This window comes from Mchenga conophoros, linkage group LG10 (assembly GCF_057382185.1).
Source record: "Mchenga conophoros isolate Kocher_MC1m ecotype Shallow Benthic linkage group LG10, M_conophoros_male_GT1.1, whole genome shotgun sequence".
Lineage (NCBI taxonomy): Eukaryota > Metazoa > Chordata > Actinopteri > Cichliformes > Cichlidae > Mchenga > Mchenga conophoros.
This window is the reverse complement of record NC_140535.1, coordinates 9906468-9924075: the sequence shown is the minus strand read 5'-3', so window position 1 is coordinate 9924075 and position 17608 is coordinate 9906468. Positions and strand designations below refer to the sequence as shown.

Genomic DNA, 17608 nt, shown 5'->3' with positions numbered 1-17608 from the left:
GAGAGAGCTTTATTATTCCACTTGAACTGTGTGTGTGTGTTTGTGGGGGGGGGGGTTTCTGCCTTGCCAGTGAGAGGATAATGATACTGGCCTCTCAAATGGAGTGCTAACTGGTACTTCACTTTTCACACGTTAATCCCACTCAGGCTTAGGCTCTGTCTGCCTCTCGTGGTGCTTCTGTTACATTTACTGTAGCTCTTCATGTATGCTTGACTCTTGCTTTATTGCATCCACGCATCCACTTGCTCTGCCTTTTAGCACCTTGTTTGCTCCTGAGCCGTAATCCCAACAGAATCTCAACTTGGAAAACAAATGCACCCTAATATCAAGTGCTTTGCTCGTGCACGCTGGCCTTAAATGGTGTGTTCTGAGGTGTATGTGTGTGTGTGTGTGTATATGTGTGTATATATATATATATATATATATATATATATATATATATATATATATATATATATATGAGAGAGATATAGATATATACATTGATGCTGTAAGTCTTTCCATAAAAGCAGCCTGTGCCCTTACCTTTCTTTTTCATCACCTCTCTATGTAATGCAAACAGCAAAGCGTCACTCTGTTTTGTCTCCTCACAGTGTTGGAGAGAGTTTGCTGCGCGCTCGTGGTGCGAGCTGTTGTGGCTGCGTCTATATTTAGACATCTTTCTTCCTACGCATTTTCAGGGTTGGTTGTTAAATAAGAAAATCAAATGACGCGCAAAGAGCCCGTTCGAGAAGGGAGAGCAGGGAGGAAAGGGGAGGGGAGAATCAAAGCCAATCCGCTGTGCTGCTTCTCATGACATGACAACTGCTGTGTGTGTGTTTGCTGTTGGGGGGGTATAAAGGAGGAAACACAACTGTAGTGACTATATCAGCCCTGACCCTTTCTCTGTTTGTTGTTGTTGTTTTTGTTGTAACCAATAAGATAGAAGTACATACTGTTGAACAGTGTAGGCAGATGTTGATCTATTCTTAAACCGACTGGGGGTGAGTTGAGGATTGCATCCTGTAATTTTGAGGCCTGCTGTACTTTTTTCTTTTCTGGGAAGAAGGGATTTGCTTTGTCTAGCTGTAAATCATACCTGGTTGTAATTGTCTAAAAATAGACCTTTTAAAATGTTTAAAAGTGCAATGCCTCACAGCAGCTTGTAAACCTTACATTTTAACTGGCTAAACTTGCCACATGTTCTCCTCTTAGACGTGCCTTGTTTGGTCTGTCTGAGGCTCAGACAGACACGTACCCCTGGACCTACCACTCCCACCCAGCATCGACTTGCATGGGTGCTAACAATGATGGAGGAGGGGCAATTTATAGGCCATTGTCTTGGACTGTCAACTGTTTATACCCGACAGACACACCCCCACCTCCCCTCTGTGACCTGGCCCCTGCATAAATATGTCAAGATTAGATTTTTTTTTCCTGTTTTGGCCAATGGTGACAATGTAGCATACAGATATGATGAAGCAAATCTCTGGGACACAGTTTTAAGAGGTGCTTTGACTTTAAGTGCTCTCTACTTTCTGTTCAATCTCCACCAAAACTTATATCGGTATCTCCTCTTTGGGTTTTTCTTACCTAGTCCAGAGGGGCCACATGGCTAATGATATATGACATAAGGCGTGTTCTTATTCAGCGAGCCTGTTCTGACGACAAGACGTGAGTGCAGATTTCTGGGCGGGAGAGCTGACCTTCATCTGCGAATAACATTTCCGGGGATAGAGCATTGTTGCTCAGTTCTGTGATAGGGCCACGCTTATAGCCTTGGCAGGTGCACCGAAGTGGCTGTGTCAGCAGGAGCCTTGAGAAAACAAAACAACTGAAGCGGTGGGATGTGCTCCCCGAGTCTGCTGTGTCAGGCTGGCCTGTGCTCGGACTCCCTTCTCCTTTCCTCGGTGCCCAACAAACCGGCTGTCACTCATCCCCTCGCAGCATTAGGCTGTTGCCATGGTGTTGTTTAGCTCTGCTGACAGGTGGGCTCTGACGCCATTTCCCCCCCTCCTCCTCCTTCCCCCTCCGGGCCACACGTCAAACACTGCTTTCTCCCCTTTGCACCAAAAATAATATCCACCAGGCCAGCCTGCCATTATTTTATTGACGTGTGCGTGCCTGTGCTCTTCTTATGCACAGTACTGATATCGGTGAGGGGGTTTCGTGCTTGTGTCCTCCTGTCTACCTTACCCATTTAGATGATAATGGGTAAAGAGACTGCTCTCTGTGGGAGGAACAATATAAAAGAAATGTTGGTCGTGTTTTTGCTCCTACACATTGGGATGTTTATATGGTGATATGTATGTTGCCTGAGCTCTGTGTTTCACATGTTTGGGAAAATCCCACTGAAATGTTGCTGACGACTCAGAAGAGGGGTTGCTAGGTAACCTGACGTCACAGGGCTGCACTGGTGTATAGGGAGGTAAAGCAGGAGGCTAGCTCATTAGCCACACTGAGCAAATGCCATGCTAGGCCTGATCTAAAAAACCAAAAGGACTACAGGCTCTGTTATTCTGAGTTTATAATGGATTGGATGTCACATTTATCACAGGTTCACTTTGTGCAGTCCTGCTTCTATCTCCCATCTACTCCGTATACATGGGTCTGTGTGTGTGTGTGTGTGTGTGTGTGTGTGTGTGCACGCCAGTACATTTGCATACATGTCCATATGTAAAAAGGTTTCCAGCAAAATATGTTCCTGTCTTTTCACTCCTCCCAGAGAGGGAGCTGGTCTTACTTACTGGCCTCTAAGGCCAACCTCTGGCAGCTGAATGCATGTTCAAGTCAGAAATGCTGCTCTGTTTTTGTCCTTTTTTAGTAAAGCTTGCTTGCACTCTTTGGCATGTAAGACCTAAACGTTTGTATTTAGGCACATTCGATTTAGCCAAAGAAGCTTTTATGACAAGGTGCTTTCTTGTGTGCTGGTAATATTTCTTTTTCATTGGATTACATTCAGTTTTATTATTTTATAATGCTCTCACTGCAGCTGATGATTGACGACTGCTCGCAGAGCTAAAAAGCTTCAGTCAGGGTCAACACATTGAGAATTTAACTTCTTTCTATCATCTTTCATCTCTCTGGCCTCCAGTGGAGAGGCTTTTGTTGGCTGCTGTGAAGAAGCCTTTTTACATCCCAAGGCCACACTTTCCGAGAGAAGCGCGGTATGCTGTACGAGTTTCTGTCTGGTTGGTGAGTAGAGGAAGCTCAATGAGCAGAGAAAGACACACGCTCGTCGCTGTTGCCCAGGCACTCGAGAGGTGCGCGGTGGGTCGAAAGGTAGCTGGTGCCGTTCAGCTCATCTCAAGGTGCTGCCTGCTGTAATGGATTCTTACAGATAGACGGTGAGATAAGGACACTCTATACAGTCACGCTGAGCTGCACAATGCAGGCCGTTGCAAACCAATACCACGGCGAGCATTGTTATACTTACTCACAGGACCACTGCGCTCAACGTGGGTTTTTTGGAAGGCATCAGATTAAATTGTTACAGCTTTACATTTTATTTGTGCAGACTCCAGTGGAATCATTTGCATTGATAGGCCGATCATTTATTCCTCTACAAAAACAAGGTAAAGCAATATTAACTGATGGGATGTTAACTGATGTTGGGTCTGATGTCATGAGACACTACAACAAAGGTTGCACCCAGCCTGCTAATTAAAAAAAACTGAGGAGAAGTAGGTGTCTGTGCATCTTGTTGAAAGGAATACTTTATTTAGAACCTGACAGAGTTACAGCTCATCTCAATATACTGGACAATAGTTTTATATTGTACACATAAAGGTGTACAGCTTACAGTGGTGTTCTTTGGGTTATACACCTCTTATTTCTTTCTCCAAACATAAGCAGCATTTCTGCAGCCCAAGAGCTCTAGTTTTGTCTCATCTGACAAAAGGACACATTTCCAGTACATATAATCTTTCTCCAGGTTGTCCTTTGCATATTTCAGTCTGGCTTGAAGGTGTCTCTTGGTTTGTCACCTCACAGTACATTTCTGTGCAGGGTTCCAGTGATTGTCTTCTTTGAGATTGCAATTCCGTACTTGGCCAAGTCATTCACTAGTGTCTTAGCAGGTGTTCTGGTGTCTTTAAACACATCTCTCATTAGTTTTCTTTCTCTGTCAGACTTGTCCTGTACTGTGTTTGAATATCTTGATGGTATTGCTCTGTGGTAACTTTGTTTGTCCATCTACCTTTTTTCTCAAATCTAAACTGATTAGTGTCTCAGTTTTTAACTTGGGAATTGATTTTACAAACTCTGGGCATTACAAAGTTAAAGCACACCGTTGCACAGCAGTGCTTTGTGCTATGGCTCAGTTAAAAGGTCCGTTTTTCAGAGGGCTAATAATATCATGGTCATTTTCGCTTTCTCTGTAATAATTCTGTAGTGCAAATAGAAATAATTCATGGTTTCTAAAGAAATGTAGTATGTTTAGAAATGCTATGATGAAAGCCCCTAGCTCTATTAAAAATAAAGAAAAAAATTAACTTTGAAAAAAATTAGAAAAATGACATGTAAAGGAGAGAAGAATTGGCCTCATAGAGGCATCACATCGTGGACACATTGTGCACAATGTGTTAAACCTGGAAAGAAAATGATGGCTCCTTGGCTCTGTCATGAAGTGGAGGGTAAAAGATTTGTAGAAGCTCAGAGAAAATAAGAAAGTTTGAAGGAAAATGCCCGTGGGACGAAACTAGTCACATGGGCACTTTCTTTCCATCACTCTGAACTTTGATGCTTCTCAGCTGCAAACAGACACATTTGCTTTGGCAGCACTGCTGATGCTCTCATTAGATGACCAGGTCATTGTTCCTCTGGATAATAATAGCAGTTTATATCTAATTAGCTTGTCTCTTTGAGGACACAGGGAAACATTGGAGCTGTCACTGCAGGTACACTGAGCTCAGTAGAGGGGGAATAAACAGTAAGCGAGGGTGTGGAGATATTCACGTGTCTGACTTTATCGTAACAGAGGCTCATCTGGTGTCAGGTCAGTGTCATGTCACTCGTGTGAAAACAGCAGTTTTCGGTCTGTTTCTGCTTTAAAGGTGGTACCTCTGCAACAATAAAACCCTGCCAACACAGGTGTGACAGATACCCTTCACAGTGAATGCCTGCTCTTTCTCATGTAGCTCGTAGCAGACTCCCAGTCTCCCCCGCTAACCTGCCCCTCCCTTCTCTGCTATGTTCTCTATTGCTCCCTGCAGGTGAAGCTGATGAAATACATCTGTAAACAGCTCCAGTGCAAGCAGAAAGTGCCAGAGACAGAGAGGCCCGAGGCCCTAGACAGCTATCCACACTTGCGAGACTGGTTACGCACCATCAACCTGCGACCAGAGCTCATTGAGGTAGGTCATCGTCTGGGCGCCAGTACTCTGGCCGGAGTGACTGGCGTTTGTCTCCCGTTTACAGCTGTTCTATAAGCACATCAAAGACTGCGTATAAAAGTCTTTTATATGCAGTCTGTGATGTTCACTCAGTCAACATTCACATGTGCATGAGGAATTAACCAGCGGCCGTCAAAGTGCCTTTCAAAAAGAGAAGCTGCTTCATTTTTGACGTCCTGAGAACGGCAGCGCCAAAATCTAAACTTGAGCTGATTCATTTCAGATAACTGTTTCTACTGTCAAATTTTATTTTTTGTTACTGAAACAAGGCTCACAAAACTAGCAAAGCAAAAAAAGCGAAACTGGAAGAGACATGCTGGTCTGTGCTCGGAGAAAGTCTTGAATGCTTCAAAAATCTCATTCTCAGCCTTCTGCTGCTATTTATAGCTCCATGCCATGTTTGTAAGAGGGAAGAGAAGGCCCTTTTTATACAAGTGTACAAAGTGTACTTATCTTTATTATAGTTCTTTAACTGATCCACTCTGTGCCTTTTCTTTTTCATTGCTCTAGCATTGTTGATGGTTACATGTACATTAAAAAAAAACCCCAGGTATATTAAAGTCTTGTTTTTCAGTAGATTCTTTTAAAATAAGATAATGACCTGTTCCTTGCCTAAACATACACAATTAGCATTTATTTAGGTGCTGGATCACTTGGGCTGTGGTGGAACCAGGGTAAGGTCTGTTTCACTTTCTGTCGGTCTCCCAAAAAGACAATGACCCAGAAAATAAAGAACTGACCTTGGGTGTGAGAACCATGTAGTGCAGTAAAATGTTTAATATGTGTTGTTCAGCACCGCTCAAGTGTCCCGCTCCTGAACTGTGACTCCAGCCTGCTAATCTGCGGCTGACACTGACCTCTGACCTCCTCGTGTAGCAGTGGGGAGTCTTGAGCAGAGAGATTTCCTGCAGAAAGCCTCCCTTATTAATGCAATTTCAGAACTCGCTATTTGCTGTCACTTCTGATCATGATGAAACTTTAGAGCATTGCCGTGTGCAGTCTTCCATTGCAGAAGCTACCAGCTGGTTAACTTATCATTTTTGTTTCAGTGTTGTTTTTAAGCTCCGCTATTGTTTAGTGGCTGTCAGCTGTTTGTTTGTTTGTTTTAACGCTTGGATTTATCATTTTTCTTATTGGGTTGTCAAAATTGTCTCTCCTTTCTCTCCCCCTGTCCTGTCCTGTCCTGTCGTGTCCTGCTGTAAACTGTTTTAATCCATGTCAGCTCTTATGTGTTTTTGTCGTTCCAGTCCATTTGTCTTTGTTTTGTGACCTGACGGTAACCTGCTTTATTTTTAAAACTCTTCTGCACTCGTTATTCTTTAATATGTGCCGGCCTTGTATGTGCTTTGTGTTGCGGCCTTGTTCCGTATCTGATTATTTGTGCTCTGTTTACTGTTTAGTCCATTCACTCTTAAACCTCACTTCCTTTCAAAAGAATTTAGCTTTGCACGAGACACGATGAGGTTTTCTGATGAAATAGAAAGTGCTCATTTGTATGTCTTGTAGACCGGCGGGGACATCCCAAAGGACGAAGGACTGTAGCGGCATTTTGATGACCTATTTAGACCAAATATTATTAGACTGAGAAGTCTACAGCGCATCTCCTCACTTTATACTATGATGGCTAGATTATGTGATGGACAGTCCAGTTTTATTTGTAGCTGAATTATGTAGATGACTTACTACAGAGAATTCCTACTGGGGATTCTAACCTGTGAAGGGCCCATATTAATTAAAACAGAGCCGACATAATACTGCATGTATAGGAGGCCCCAGTGAAACGGTCACGTATGCAGGCTTTGCTGTAACTATGTTCTGAGTGAGGAAATAGAATGAGAGTAGAGGGCCGACAGCAACTTTAAATATCACATCACTCACCCCTTACATGTGTGTGGTTTAGTGTGTGCGTGTGCTATGTTTTGGTTCTAGTGTACACACTAGTGTGGGAGGTTGCCCTAGTTTTGTGATCAGTGTTTGCCCCTGAGAGCAAGGGTTTAACCTGACTGATAAGTGATTGCGTACTTCCCCAGTCAGAAGAAACATCCTAAACTCACTGGATTTGGCCCTATTTCCTTCTGTCATCCATCAGTTGTTGATTGCACTGTTGTTTTATTTCGCCGCTTCAGTAACTCGGCTGTAAAAAGAAAGCCCCGCCCTTCCAGGTTTGTACATCTCCAATCTTGCAGACTACATTTTTTTTTTAAAGCACATAAAAGGCTGGAAACAGAGGAATATGAAAGGAAAACTGCAGTGCTAAATGCTTAAATAAGTGGGAGTTGGTAGTACACTGGAGGTCATAAAGAACGCCTCCACTTTTTTCAGTTTTTATTGAAATTTGAGGAGATTGACTTGAGCGAGCAGCCTCGGTGATTCACTGTAATGCTACAAGTTCAGATAAAATAAATGCATTAAAAAAAGTTTCAATAGTCAAGAAATGGAATAATCATCCAAATGGGGTTTGAGTATCAACCAAAGTGGAACAGTCTGGTTTACGACACCCTGTGATGCCTTATTGTTGAGTTTTACTGTCTGCTGAAATAATAAATTTTCAAAAATGGGAAGTAAAAAAGGAAGACAGCCTGGGTGGTTAGCAAGATGACCCAAAACATTAGAGAGGAACTAGACAGCGGGCTAAAAAGGAAAGCCACACAGAGACGAGTCTTAACCCTTTCATACATAGTGGTCACTACAGTGGACAGCTATTCAGAGGCTGTTTCCTTGTATTTGTGTCAGTGTTGATGGTTTAATAGCACATAAACCACTACATTGGACACTGCTGTGTCACTCCATAACCGGCCACCCACTGGTCGTTTAATTACTATAGATGTATGACGTGTTTCATTGTAATCATTGTTATTTAACCCTTTCATGCATGAATTATGACAACCTCTGTCAGGATTTTTTTCTTAAGGATTTTTATTCATCTTTTCATGCGTAAAGACGAATAAAAATACTTAAGAAAAAAATCATGATTGAGGTTGTCATAATTCATGCATGAAAGGGTTAAACATGTGGCGCTGGTTTAGATGTGTAGAATTGGGAAAGCAAAGCAGAGTAGATGTATAACAAAATTAATTTCATAATTAATAAATCCGTGTTTAATGGTTTGTTACCATTAACCTAAAAGTGAAGCTAAACGTGTGCAATGTGACTTTATTTTGAAATTTTATCAACTTTATTTTTTTGTATTTTTTTGAATTTAAAATAACACAACAACTATTTGTTTAACAAATGCTTTGTGGCTTTTTGTAAAGTTCAGCGTGATGCCTCCAGAGCTTTGTAAATGATACAGCGTAGTGCATTTAAAAAAGCTATTTGCATGGTTTATCTATAAAGCTAAATGTTTATAATACTTGTTTTAAAGAGTTGTCACTGTGGCTGTGACACGTGCATCAGTGGATTAACACTAAAGGACATGTTGTGCGTCTCTGAGAGGCCCATGGCTCTGTATAAACCACAGTATTTGCTGCTCTGAACATTGACCAGTGACTAGGCCTTCATCATTTACATAAATTTTTATATGCCCCAGTGTCATGAGAATGTAAATGTTGACAATGCTGATATTGTCTGGTATCAGCTGTGATATAACGCGTAATACAATATAATAGTCAGTCAAAAAAGTATCGCAAACTATTTACAATTTGCCTATTATAAAGTGCTACAATAATTTCCACTCTGAAACAAATGCTAGAAATATCGCAGCTGCTGAGTGGATTACATTTAGGGTTTAATTTCAATTTGTAAAGCAGTCATGATTAAGCGTTCTTTGTTTTAATTTCAAAACTGATAACTTTTCAGTATTAATAAAGATACAGACTTAATGCTTAATTAAATACTGGTCAGCTAATGTCAATCAAAACTAATGTGAGCACTGTTAACTTTAACACACTGCTAATCCTCCATTTGGATTTTTTTTTCTTTATTTATGACACCCAATACTTCATATTATTTACAATTCACAATTGTGTCCACATAGAGTATCCAAGCCTATATGAATTTGTGTCTTTATCCGTTCAGCCCTTGGGGAAAAAGATTATAAAGCATGTGCTTCTGTTTTCTTACTTTGCGGCCCACTAGTGCTTCCCAGTTCTCACAGTGTGGTGTGTGTATTAACTCTGCATCTTACTGCATCACTGTTTACTTCCTGTTTTACTGTTGTCAAAGTTACCTTCACCATTGTACAGTCATTACACTTGTATAAGAGGTTTCACATAGACAGAAAATATTAAGCCATGTTTTTTGTCAAACCCCAGCTCAGGTTTGATCTTGGTGTTCAGCTTCTGCTCTACGCAGCTAATGAAAAATCAGATAAGCAGACAAAGTAGTGTTTGGAATACCCCAAACAAACAGGATTAACAGTGATTTCCAGGAACTGTCCCGAGTCAGATGTTGAATAACCTGCTGAGCACTGCAACATTTTGCCCTTTTTAACGCTCAGTTTCAGCCTCACTACAAACAGTGTTGTTGTGGCTGATTGAGGGTACACTCGGAACAAAAAATATTTTTTATGAATGCCATATAAGCATAGTTCTTTTGGGCTATTTTGCTCTCTTTTGTTGTACAAAGCTTGTCACTAACATACTGCTTCACGTTGTAATAGATTAGAGCTCCTGTCATGGGCTTTTGTTTTGCTCCTCTGAAGGCTGTGGAGGCAAAGCTGTCGCTGGATACCTTACTGCAGATGACAGGAGCTCAGGTGAGAGACACGATGCGAAGACTTGGGTCCAGCTCAGAAGAATGTGGCAGACTCGGTGCTGCCCTCTCTTGTCTAAAGAGTGCTACTGAATCAGGTATGGGTTTACACTTTGATGTTCCTAGAGTATATTTCCCACGGATTTTCTATTAGTCTTTTTATTTATTTATTTTTGGTCTGTTTCATGTCTCTTCCAGGAGGCGAACTAAGAGATGACAGCAGTCTCTGGCTGTCTGAGCCCACCAGGAGGGACAGCGGCTCTCTGCTGACAGCGGACCAGCTAACCAACCTGGGGACCCCACTCCGCACACACAGCCCCTCGCCTCTAGCCCGCCCATCCACCATCCAGTCCACCCCATCCACTCCCTGCGCAACCTTCCCCCACCCTCGCTCAGGCTCTGTGTCAGCGGCGCCCACGCCAGACGCACATAGCGACAGCCCTCTCACAGATCCATTCCCTATGTCCTTCGCCCGCGCAGCCCGCCTCCATGGGCACATTTCCACCCCACCTATAACGCCTCCTTCAAAGAGGCGTCACCGGTTGAAGCCTCCCTGCACCCCTCCCCCGCCATCCCGCAAGGTACTGCACCTGCTTCCCAACATCACACTGACGCGCAGCAAAAGCCACGAGTCTCAGCTGGGCAACCGCATCGAGGACCCTCCCACCAACAAGTAGGTGCTAAGCTGTTAATGGGTGGTTTGAAGAAACTGCTCAAGAATTCACCTCATTTGCAGCTTTTTATAAGTAGGTCAGACTGGAACTAAGTGGGGAATCCTCAGATGGCACTGTAATTGTGACAGATTGCTTCTGTTGTGGGGAGTGTGTATGTGTTTTGGGGGTTTTCTGTTTGCTTTTTTGGGGGGGGGGTATCTTTTATTTCACTGAAATTTGAATCTCAGCTTGTTTTTGCAGGAAGTGTTTAGTTTCTGCTGCTTCACAGAAAGGAAAAGGACAAAATTCTGATTTGTGCTGGCCAGCAAACGGCGTTGGCCAGCTGACAAGCCGTCTCACAAGGGATGTTTGTTTTTTTTTCCAGTTTGTTATTACTATCAACTGAAAGAGCACTTGTTGTTTGACATTTTATAAAGGACTTGATAAAATGCCCCGGTCCTGCCCGATGTCTCACTCTTAATTTCGCCTTGCGCTCTGTCGGGACAGAAGCAGTTTTCCTTAGATATGTCCTCATTCGCTCTCTCTCCCTCTTCCCCTTCCTCTTTCACATCCGTTCACATACTGCCTGTTGCTCCTTTGCTCTCGCTGTATGAGTGGAGCTAATCCCCACGCAGATTCCCAGAGATTATGAGTCATGTCAAAACAGGAAGTATTTCCTAGTTCTAATGCTCAGAGGTGGCAAGAAACACACAGTTTCTCTCTATCCCTCTCTCTCTTAATATCTAATGTTTTTTTAACCTCTGTACTAGGACTGGCTGCCCAAGCACAATGCAATCACATGTTTATCCATAATATCGGTTTGTGGAAAACTTTATTTTAAAAAAAAAATGGAAAAAATGGCTAACATAGGACACTATATGCTTTTGGAGGTTTATTCTCACTCTGCATATGTTGTGCAGTATATTACAAAAGTGTTACTTTATGTAAGGAGGTCGCAAGTCGCAGTACTAGACTGATAGTCTTTTTGCAAATTTTTGTGGCTACTCACGTGTTTGTGTGCATGTGCGTATAAACCACAGACCTGGCACCGCTTAGCCCTTCACTCCTTGTGAGTTCACTCTGGGTGTTAAGGATGTCACCCTGCCCTTCGTGTGCCAATGCAATTAAGGTTCTCCAACGTGCCTCTCCCAGGCCCTTACATAATCTGTCCTGTGCAGTATAGTAAGCAAGCAGTTCAGTATACAGCACCTGCTGATTCACTCTTCTTTCTGTGCGTTTCCAGGTGTGTTAAAAAGAACAAGTTGTTCCTGAACATGCAAGTCAACGGTAACGGATGTGAGGATTCACCTTCTCGCTACTCCGCCGTGTCTGCAAGGACACCCGGTGCCACCCCAGCTGCCAACACAGCACCTTACACCCTTCCTGGAACTCCCACACTGCTGGAGGAGCACAGCACAATTAAGAGTGAGTCAGCTGCATGCATGCACTTTTAATTTTGCTGAATATACCTGCTTAAAGTGGACTTATTGTGCTAACTTCCAGCTTCGTAGATCAAAATAGTTCTTGTATACGGGGCCTTGGTGCAACTTGTCAGTTCATTCTCTTAAAGACAGCTTTACTTTGTTTGTCTGAACAGATCTAAAGAACAGGTGTACTCAAAGCTTAAGACTGTGTGTTGCAAATGACCACATTAAGAACACAACCACTAAATGAGATACAAGAGTAAAAAATGCAGTCTGAAATCTGAGCTTTTGGCTCATAGGAACTGCTACTACAGATGCACTGACATCACTATTTGAAATTTTGGCAATATTAAAATTGGAATCCACAGAAAAACAGGAGTAAAGACATTATAGGTCCACTTTACTGACACGATGTAAAAGTCTTTGGTTCTGCAACATTGCTATAATGATCTTGTGTGTGTTTTTGTGCTTGAATGTAAATAAAGGCTTTAACTTAACATCACCTCAGTCAGCCATCCTTGTAATCATTACTCATCATTTGCATTCTTTCTGTCTCTTTCTAGATAATGTAGCAGTGCATCGCAGCTCCCCACAAGCAATAAGGAGGGATATAGGGCTTGCAGTCACGCACAGGTAGACCTTTCAATGCCTAGAAAAGATAGATTTGCTGTTAATGCAATAATGGCTCAAGAGTTGGGAGTTCGTCCTGTAATCGGAAGGTTGCCGGTTCGAGCCTCGGCTTGGACAGTCTTGTTCGTTGTGTCCTTGGGCAAGACACTTCACCTGTTGCCTACTGGTGGCGCCAGTGTCTGGCAGCCTCGCCTCTGTCAGTGCGCCCCAGGGTGGCTGTGGCTACAATGTAGCTTGCCATCACCAGTGTGTGAATGGGTGGATGACTGGATGTGTAAAGCGCTTTGGGGTCCTTTGGGACTAGTAAAGCGCTATACAAGTCCAGACCATTTATAAATTAAACTTTACAGCGATCTAATACAGAGCGGGTCCGTAAGAAGCTTTTATGTTTTGTTTTTTAGGTTTTCCACCAAATCCTGGTTGTCCCAGACATGTCAAGTGTGCCAGAAAAACATGATGTTTGGAGTTAAGTGCAAACACTGTCGGTGAGTTAATTACTGTCACAAACACAACCCAAAAAAGTGGTGAAAAAAAAGGTTCGTTAGAAGGCACATGTGTTTTAGGAAGGTGGGAATCTGATGTCTTGGCTAAATCTTGATCTGGGTGTAAGGCATGTTGGTGCTAATTACGAATTACCGCTAAGCCTCTCATATGCTGCCTATGTTTTTTTTGTTTTTTTTTTGCTAATGCAGATTAAAGTGCCACAACAAATGTACAAAGGAAGCTCCATCCTGCAGAATCTCCTTTCTACCAAGTAAGTTTTCTTTCATCCCACGCTGTGCAGCTGATGGGCTAAATCTATTTGGCATTCATGCCTGTTTATGACATGATTGGTTTTCTCCCACAGTTGCCAAAATTCGGAGGACCGAGTCAGTTCCCTCTGATATAAACAACCCAGTGGACCGGCCGCAGGAAGCACCGCAGTTTGGCACACTACCAAAGGCTATTACGAAAAAGGTAAATTAAAAGAACTTTCAGAGAACTGCCGTGTGTGTAGTCCCTTTTTAATTACCTTGAACTATTATGCCAATACATATACCTCCATTATCTCCATCATCTGTCCATGCTAACCATTGTAAAGATAATGTATCTGAAATCACACCTGACTATTAAAGTGTGCACTGACAGGAAAATAAAGCATAGAGCTTGTTGAAGGAATCTTGAAGGCAATGCAACATGGCTAATAAATAGCAATCATGCTTAGTGTTGTAACCTTCCATCCCGGTCCCAGCAGGATCATCCACCAGTACTGAACCAGCTGGACTCCAGCAGCAACCCATCCTCCACCACTTCATCCACACCTTCCTCCCCAGCACCCTTCCAGCAGAGCAACCCCCCCAGTGCCACACCACCGCCCAACCCTTCACCCAAAGGTCATCGAGACAGCCGATTTAATTTCCCGGGTAAGCTTGGGTACAGAATCACAAACACAGATGCACAGATACACATGTAGAGTATATACTGAAACATGCATGCTGACATTGTTCTGATTTTTCCTCAATGCATTTGACGATGAATCTTTTCCGGTTCAGGAGTGTGGCGCTCCCACAACTACTTATCCTTTTTCCCCAAATACACAATATTAACACTAAAAGGAGTTTTTAAGAAGATCTCTTAATTCAAAGCTTCTCTAACCAAAAACCCTTGTGTCCCTTGCCTTGCTTATCACTCTTCCAATTCTCTTTTTCTTTGAAAAAGCTGCCTGTTACTTTCAGCATAGACAGCAATTTATCTTCCCAGGTGAGTTGATGGTCCAAAAGTGTAATACTACATTGTTAAGATCCCTTCATCCCCCTCTCCCTCCACACCATGGCTTCTTTACAGTTTTCTGTCTCCTGCATGTTTGCTTTTAAGGGTTATAGTAGTTAGATTAGCTGTGTTTGACTGTGTGGCAGCATTCTGATGCCATCTGCTGGAAGTAGTAGGAAATTGCATGAGCAGTCATGTTCATGTGTGGTGCTGGCTCTGTAACTTTTGCTCCCATTGGTCATCCCTAACTGGTGTCATTTTCCTTGCAGATGTTTCCAGTCCTGCAAATTTCCACTCAGATGTTCTTCAGGACAGAGTGTAAGACTTTTTTGTCTCAAGCTTTAATCCAAGTTTTAGTGACTACACAGTGGTTTTGGTTATTTACAACCCTGTTTCTTAAAAATGGCAGAATGCTCTAAAATGTAAATAACAGCAGAATGTGATGATCTGCAAATTATGTAAACCACATGTTTAATTGAACAACACAGCAAAACCTTTAAATAAATGTAAAATGTTGAACGTGAGAAACTTTATTTTGCTTTGAAACTTCAAAGTTTGTCAATGACACTTCAATTAAAGATGATCCAAAGTAAATTCAAACTTATGCACCCAATTCTTGTTTTTTTTAAAGGCTTTAAAGAAGTATGCTGTACAATCATTCCACTCTGGAAACAGAACAGTTCAAAGAAATCATTAAAACTGGCCTGCCTGCAGTATAGATCTGTCATCCACGGAAAACATTTGGTGCTTTTATCGGAATCTCACCTTCACCATTTGTCATGATGTCTTTGTACTATTTAAAATGAAATATAGAGCTTAAACTATCTGCAGATCATTGTACTCTGGCATAACTTGCATTTTGTGCAGTGTCACTCTTTCGGAAACAGCCTTTTATTTATTTTTTTTGTCTTGCTTTGAACCCCTCTGATATCAGTGTTCTGTGTCACAGCAGTGAGATAGAGCAATCATCAGACGACGTACATGATGAGCTGGTAGAAGATGACGATGAAGAGGTAATGCTGGAGATGCAGTCTACAAATATTCTTTTGTTGTACTGTTTCCTGGCTCTTTGCTTATTAGTCTGTACAGTGAAGCTGTTCAGTGTCACACCTTCAGAAATTGGTTTTGTTTAATTTTGTTTTCAGTTTTTAGACACTCATACTTTGATTTCCTAAAAGGTTGGACAATTGTCAACTGGGGTATGAAATTAGCTCAGGTGACTGAAGATTGAGATTTAATTAAAACATCCAAATGTGACTAAAAGTCCCTGTGACATCTGTTGATTAGAACCTGCTCAGGTGGCAACACTGGCTTACAAAATGTTCATCGGCAGTTTTAAATTTATATTTGGTAGATTTTTTTTTTTTAAATCAACTTTTACAAAAACCATCGCCACACTATTGCAGGAAGGGGATGAGGAGGTCGAAGATGAAGATCACGAAGGGGAGGAGGACGACGATGAGGAGGATGATGATGAGGGCAATGTGGATGGAGGAGAAGATGAGGACGACAGAGGGGAGATCAGGATGCACATGGGCTCCGACGGCGAGTGCGACGAGCTGGATGATCTGCCCAACTCTCGGGGAAACCAGTGGAAGGGCCCCATCTCCCGCAAGGCCAGTCAGACCAGCGTTTACCTGCAAGAGTGGGACATCCCCTTTGAGCAGCTGGACCTTGGGGAGCTCATAGGAAAGGTGAGGAATCTACCCAACGAATTCCTAGTGTGTTGCATACTCGAAAAAAATAAAAAATCAGACAGTTTGTGTTTTGTTTATCCAGGGCCGCTGGGGAAAAGTGCACAAGGGCCGGTGGCACGGCGAGGTGGCCATCCGGCTTCTTGAGATCGATGGGAACAATCAGGACCACCTGAAGCTCTTTAAAAAGGAGGTGATGAACTACAGACAGACCAGGCATGAGAATGTGGTCCTCTTTATGGGAGCCTGCATGGCTCCACCCCACCTGGCCATTATCACCAGGTGAGAACAAAAATATCACAGGTTACCTCAAAAACGATTCTAAACCGGATGCATGTGTTTGCTTTAATAGAATGATTTTCCTCTAACTCCTGCAGTTTTTGTAAAGGGAGGACACTCTACTCAGTAGTTCGAGACACTAAAAACACTCTGGATATTAACAAGACAAGACAAATTGCTCAGGAGATTGTAAAGGTATTTGTTTCTTTTTTGTGTGTTAATTTGTGAGAAACGTGACATCTTAGGGGGGAAAAATCATGTTACGTACTAAACATAGCAGAACTGTGTAGTCAAAGATATAATTTTCTATTACTGTGTTTTCCTTTGTCTGAACACCGTTGGCCTGGACAGGGAATGGGCTATCTGCATGCCAAAGGCATTGTTCACAAAGACTTGAAGTCAAAGAACGTTTTTCATGACACCAATAAGGTTGTGATCGCAGACTTTGGCCTGTTTGGGATCTCTGGAGTTGTTCAGGAGGGAAGGTAAGAAACATGTCCACCGCTCCACACCCCAAAGAGACCTTAAAACTATGACCTTAACTAAAGCAGTGCTAAAACCACTCTATTACCCGGGGACGCCCACTGATCTGTGATAAGCTGAGGTCTGCAGTGCTACTTCTGTAGGCATCTCCCTTGTCAGCCAGTAAAAAGAGGGAACTCTCCTGATTGTAAAATTGCAATCATTATCTGGACACTCTTGATTTCTGAAGCACATTTTGAGCGCACATCTTACTAATTTTTTGCCTCCTTTTGTGTATGGTTCATTAGTAGCTAACAGGAGTAAGGGACTTTATTTAGTGAATGCATTTTGTCCTCTTAATACATCTTTTCCCCTCCATTTAAAGTGTTACTGAAAACTGCATTTTTGTTTTTGTTTTTCCAGGCGTGAAAATAAACTCAAACTTCCACATGGCTGGATTTGTTATCTCGCACCAGAGATTGTGCGCAGAATGAGCCCAGGTAACAATGAGGACCGCCTTCCTTTTTCCACCGCAGCAGATGTGTACGCCTTTGGGTAAGTTCTTCATGCACATCTGGTTGAGTTCTGTTATAACTTTCACTGACTAAAAAGGAAGTCCACCATTTGAATTTCAAACAAAATGCTCTTCCTTT

At 42.4% G+C, this 17608-nt stretch overlaps 1 protein-coding gene across 11 annotated transcripts in view; it reads left to right on the top strand.

Moving 5' to 3' along the window:
• ksr1a (kinase suppressor of ras 1a) overlaps positions 1 to 17608 on the top strand; it is a 33979-nt gene that overhangs the window by 7378 nt on the left and 8993 nt on the right. For 3 of the 11 annotated variants that reach the window (XM_085288471.1, XM_085288462.1, XM_085288461.1), the window contains 17 exons: positions 5193 to 5333; positions 10015 to 10162; positions 10263 to 10737; positions 11961 to 12142; positions 12705 to 12774; positions 13173 to 13256; positions 13464 to 13525; positions 13619 to 13728; positions 14003 to 14174; positions 14470 to 14511; positions 14790 to 14838; positions 15455 to 15533; positions 15927 to 16214; positions 16300 to 16496; positions 16592 to 16688; positions 16845 to 16978; positions 17379 to 17510. In XM_085288471.1, the coding sequence (XP_085144597.1) occupies positions 5193 to 5333; positions 10015 to 10162; positions 10263 to 10737; positions 11961 to 12142; positions 12705 to 12774; positions 13173 to 13256; positions 13464 to 13525; positions 13619 to 13728; positions 14003 to 14174; positions 14470 to 14511; positions 14790 to 14838; positions 15455 to 15533; positions 15927 to 16214; positions 16300 to 16496; positions 16592 to 16688; positions 16845 to 16978; positions 17379 to 17510 (2462 nt within the window). Of the gene's footprint in view, positions 1 to 5192; positions 5334 to 5381; positions 7535 to 10014; positions 10163 to 10262; positions 10738 to 11960; positions 12143 to 12704; positions 12775 to 13172; positions 13257 to 13463; positions 13526 to 13618; positions 13729 to 14002; positions 14175 to 14469; positions 14512 to 14789; positions 14839 to 15454; positions 15534 to 15926; positions 16215 to 16299; positions 16497 to 16591; positions 16689 to 16844; positions 16979 to 17378; positions 17511 to 17608 lie in introns of those variants that run through there. The other 8 variants (XM_085288464.1, XM_085288467.1, XM_085288465.1 and 5 more) reach the window with 8 other exon arrangements.